The sequence below is a fragment of the Brassica napus genome, chromosome C3 (genome assembly GCF_020379485.1).
Source record: "Brassica napus cultivar Da-Ae chromosome C3, Da-Ae, whole genome shotgun sequence".
NCBI lineage: Eukaryota > Viridiplantae > Streptophyta > Magnoliopsida > Brassicales > Brassicaceae > Brassica > Brassica napus.
The window spans coordinates 54,050,414-54,055,441 of record NC_063446.1 but is presented as its reverse complement, the minus strand read 5'-3'; the positions used below and the strand labels follow the sequence as shown (position 1 = coordinate 54,055,441).

The 5,028-nt window shown below is 39.6% G+C and overlaps 1 protein-coding gene across 1 annotated transcript; it reads right to left on the bottom strand.

The window, feature by feature from the left end:
• Positions 1-1,654: 1,654 nt before the first annotated feature.
• Positions 1,655-2,641, bottom strand: LOC125583173. The gene has a single exon (XM_048749775.1). The coding sequence runs from the start codon at positions 2,639-2,641 to the stop codon at positions 1,655-1,657; it is 987 nt and encodes a 328-aa protein (XP_048605732.1).
• Between the last annotated feature and the right edge of the window lie 2,387 nt (positions 2,642-5,028).

Here is a 5,028-nt window from a genome sequence, read left to right as displayed (position 1 = left end):
CCTTTCGTAGGGTTCGAATGTATCACAATTGAGCATCAGAAAAATCTGGAGGACGGTGTAGTCATCATCGGTTAGCCATTTCTCTTCAGATTTTCCACTAACTCGACCTTCGTGATAAAACAAGTTAGGCACATCTGGATATTGATATCTAAACCGAACTTCTCCGGGAAGTGGAACCTCAGGTACCACTAGTGGATTACCAAAGAAGTTAGCAGAAGCGGTAGATATTTCCTTATTCACATATTGTGCAACGATGGAACCTCCAATGTGTACCTTATTTTTAACTTTCTTTTTCAGATGGTACATGTATCGCTCGAAAGGATACATCCATCTATATTGCACTGGACCACCTAAAGCAGCTTCGTCTGCTAAATGTACGGCCAGATGTTCCATAACATCGAAGAACGACGGTGGAAAAATCTTCTAAATTGCAAAGCTTCACCGCAATGTTTTCTTTCAAAATGGCAACATCTTTGTGCTTAAGTATCTTCGCAGAGATATCCCGAAAGAAGAGTGCTATCTCTACAAAAAATAATAGGAGTTAGTCAATAATAACACATATCAAACTAATTATTAAGATTATGTACCTGAAATGGCAATGTGAACACTTTTTGGAAGTAATTCCTTAAACGTAAATGGGAGAAGTCGCTGCATAATGACGTGACAATCATGAATTTTCAGACCTGAAATCTTACTATTCGTCTCGTCTATACACCTACTAAACTTTGAAGCGTACCCATCTAGAAATTTTATATCATTTTTCAACCATCGCAGAAATTCTTTTTTTTCCTCCTTCGACAACCGGAATATCGGGACTGGCATCGTTCCATCATCCTTCATATGTAACTCAGACCGTCTGCACAAATCAGGTAGATCCATCCTCGACTTTGCATTATCTTTTGTCTTCCCGGGAACATTAAGCACCTTGTTGATAAGATTATCAAAGAAATTTTTCTCAACGTACGTGAAGTCCAGGTTGTGGCGAAGAAGAAGGTTTTCCCAATACGGAAACTCCCAAAAAATACTTTTTTTCACCCAATTGTGGTCTTTGCCGTTGCCGTTTATAGTGCTCGCAGGTTTCTCGTGTTCATTTCCTCCACAATTGACAGTTTTCTTCAGTCCTTCGATGTTGTTGATTCTTTCGCGGAGAATTTCTTCTCCCGTCAACCATGGTGGAGGATCTTCAGTTACTGTATGCCCCTTTCGAAAAGCTTGGACATTTCTTCTGTAAGGATGCTCCCTAGGCAAGAACATTTTATGGCAGTCAAACCAGCAATGCTTCCTTCCATGTTGCAACCAAAAATACTTTGTATCATCAAGACAATATGGACAAGCTAAATGGCCATGAGTCATCCATCCGGACATCATGCCGTAAGCGGGAAAGTCATTAATTGTCCACATTAGTGCGGCTCGCATCGTAAAATTTTGCTTCTTCGAGACATCATATGCTTCAACTCCATCGCTCCACAAACTTTTTAGTTCTTCAATTAACGGCTGCAGATAGATATCAATGCTCTTCTTTGGATGCCTTGGCCCAGGAACTAGTACTGATAAAAATAAATATTCTCTTTTCATACACATACCAGGAGGTAGGTTATACGGGGTTACGATGACGGGCCAAACCGAGTGGGATTCACCGCTCATACCCACTGGATTAAATCCATCTAGCTAATCCTAGATAAACATTTCGACTTTCCGCAGCGAAATCAGGATATACCTTGTTAAAATGCTTCCATGCTGCTGCATCAGAAGGGTGGTGCATTTCTCCTTTTGGCGACTCATGTTCTGCGTGCCATCGCATTTGTGATGCAGTAGCCTCTTGTTGGTAAAGACGCTTCAACCTCTCCGTAATAGGCAAATAGGACATTCTCTGTTTTGGACGCCTTTTCCCCTTTCCATGGTTCTTCTGGTGATATCTATCTTTTCCACAAAACCGACACGCCAACAGCTCGCGATCTTCTTTCCAAAATAACATGCAATTATCCTCACAAATATTGATCTTCACAACAGGGAGACCAAGCGACTTTGTCAGCTTCTTCATCTCATAATATGACTCAGGAGCTATATTTGGTTGTGGCAAAACATCTCTAAAAGTTTGTGATATCTCATCCATACATGACTCCGCCAAATTATGATCAGTTTTTACTTTCATTAAACGAGATGCCAAGTATAGTTGAGAAATACCTTCAACACATCCATCATATAGTGGTTGATTAGCGGGTTCGAAAGCTTCAAACACTCTTTCTTCATATTGCTCTTCATTGGATTCTTCCATCAAATTCTCTGGTATTTCAGTTGACCCAAAGTCTCCTCCAAGAATGTTCTCTTCATATGGCCCGTCTGCATATCTTGCTTCATCTCCCATAAATTGACCTCCCGTCGATGATTCTCCAACGTCATAGTAGGTTTCTCCATGGCTTGACCATACATAATAATTACTTTTGAAGCCGACTCGGTAAAGATGGCGAGATACGGTTCTTACATCACGTTGCTTTCGGTTTCCACAACTTACACAAGGACATAGCAAGGTTTTTCTCTCCATGAAATAATTTTGACTCGAGGCAAAGGCGATAAAAACTTCAACACCTTCGCTAAACTCTCTCGAAACATTATTATCAACTGGATCAATGTGTCGATCCATCCACTCTCGATTTTGAAAATAATAAGACATTGAAATGTCTCCTTTTTTTTCTTTTTTTTTTGGGAAAAATGGTTTGATATCACGTTTTGATTGTTGTTATGGTTGTTGCAATGTGATAGAACTCTCGTGTGTTTGCTTGCTTATATAGAAAAAACCTTGCCACGTTTCTGCCATGATTTGCCACGATATTTGCTACAATTTTTGCTACGAAATGCCACTAAAATTGCTACGGTTTTGCTACGATTCTTTTCGTGGCAAATATTAGAATCTTTTATGCGCCCAATCAGACGGATGTGATTGCACTGAGAAAGCTTGCCACGAAATTGCCCACGAAAAATTTTCGTGGCTTCAGTTTTTTGTATTTATCACTGCCTTACGTGCAGGATTGGATTGATGAGATTTTTTTTTCGGTGGGCTAGCCACGGCTTTGCTACGATTCTGTTCGTAGCAATCTTTTTTTTTTGTTTTTTCCTGGCCGGCTAAGATAAAATAAATGTAGCAATTAAGTGCCACGAATACATTTGTAGCAATTTCGTAGCGATCTTTGCTACGTTTTGCCACGTTTTTGCCACGAAATTCGCGTAGCATGTTCGTGGCTGTGGCCTTGTTTTTTACTAGTGATATCCACGGCTATTTCCTTAACAAGCTCGCCATACTGAGGACGTGGGAGTTGCGGCCCCCGGTTCGTGATCAAACATGGGAAGCGTCTACGAGAAACGTCGCTAAATATTGCCGCTCAGAAGTTTTTCTTTAATATATACAGCGGGTTGATCCCATTTAAACAATAAAACATTTTTTCTTAGAATGGGGTCATCTTGGCGTACAAGTAATGAGCCATCTTAATTTGAGCTTTTGGCATCTTGGACTGCCATTGGCTGCTCCTAGCTTGCTCTATTTTTTCTCTGAATTCGCTTTGTGACTTTCACAGTTTAAACTTGCCTCGGTTGTCTCAAGTAGTTCTAGGATGTGGTTTGAGGTTCAATACCCATCTAGAGCATCTTATGCAGCTGATGACATTTATAAGTTGGGTTCACAGTCAATTGGTGGTATTCGCTGAACTGGTTCTGATAGCGCCCTTCTCCACCTTGAAACATATATTTATTTCTTAAGTGATTGAGCCCTTTTTCTTTTCCTTTTGCAACACAACTTCGGCTATATTACGTACGAGGCCTGCTATGGTTGACTTTTGCGGCCACTTTGTGTGTCCTTTCACAGTTTTTATTCTTGCCCTCTTTACTCTGCTTCGCTGAACAGTTTTGTTCTTTATAGGGTCTCTTCGAGCGTTTACGGTTCTCCTATTACCAATTCTGCTTCGAGGTTTGATTTATTCGAGAGGGTGTTCCATAGGGCTGACAAGATGACTTTACTAGAGACATAGGTGTGGAAAGCTCTGGATTTATGAATTCGCTTGGCGGTGTAGATCCCGTAAGACCATTTTCAAAATACTTTATGCATAGTGAGATTTCTGATTTATCCCCACAGATGTCACCAAATGTTGAAGTAATAATCCAATCAAGTGTTTAACATTAACAGGTTAATTAGGGACAAAGAAGGTCTTCGTGAGAGGGTATAAATGCGAAGCAAGATCGCTACTGAGCCAGGCTCGTAATACAAAATCTATCAAGAAAATAATTAGTTCGAGTGTTTATTGTTCTCAATTTTCTCTTTCGACGCTTCTAGGGAGGAAAGCGGGATCTCTTGCGCTGTTGAATGAGACTCATTTTTATAGATGAAATGGTACTCTGACAAGAAGACAACTCGTTGTTCTTGTTGATGAGGTCATATATTCGATCTTCGTTGATGAGGTCACATATTTGTTTCGAAGCTGATGAAATTCACTTCGTACTGTGGCATTAATTAATACATGCACAATGTATTATCTGCACCTCTATAGGATGTTCAGGACGCTTCCATGACAAGTGATTTCGCGGGTATGTGTTCGCTCCAGAAACGTCGCTTATGCTTGTGAGACTTTTGTCTTCTACCAAAACGAACTCCCGTCTTCATCTGGAATCTTGACACGAAATGAGTATTTTTTTTTTTTTTAATTTAGGCTGAGTATTCAAGATATGCGAACACAAGTTATCTATGGCTTAAAAAAAAAAGTTATCTATGGCTTTTTTCCTTTTCATTTTACATGTTTTTCTTTTAGTTTGTAACAATTTTTCCAACTAATAATGGTAGCAGTCATTAATAATTTAGTCCAGTCGACTCTATCGGGATATCGAGTATCTATCTTCCACCTTTACTGCTTGTTTCTTTTCGTTTGTTCCCAGAGCATGTAACGCTTCTGCCGACTTGTTAGCAAAAACTATTTTATCTTATTATATAAAGCTTGGTTCTTCAAAGTTGATAATTAACATGATTGCGACATGTGTCAATTAATT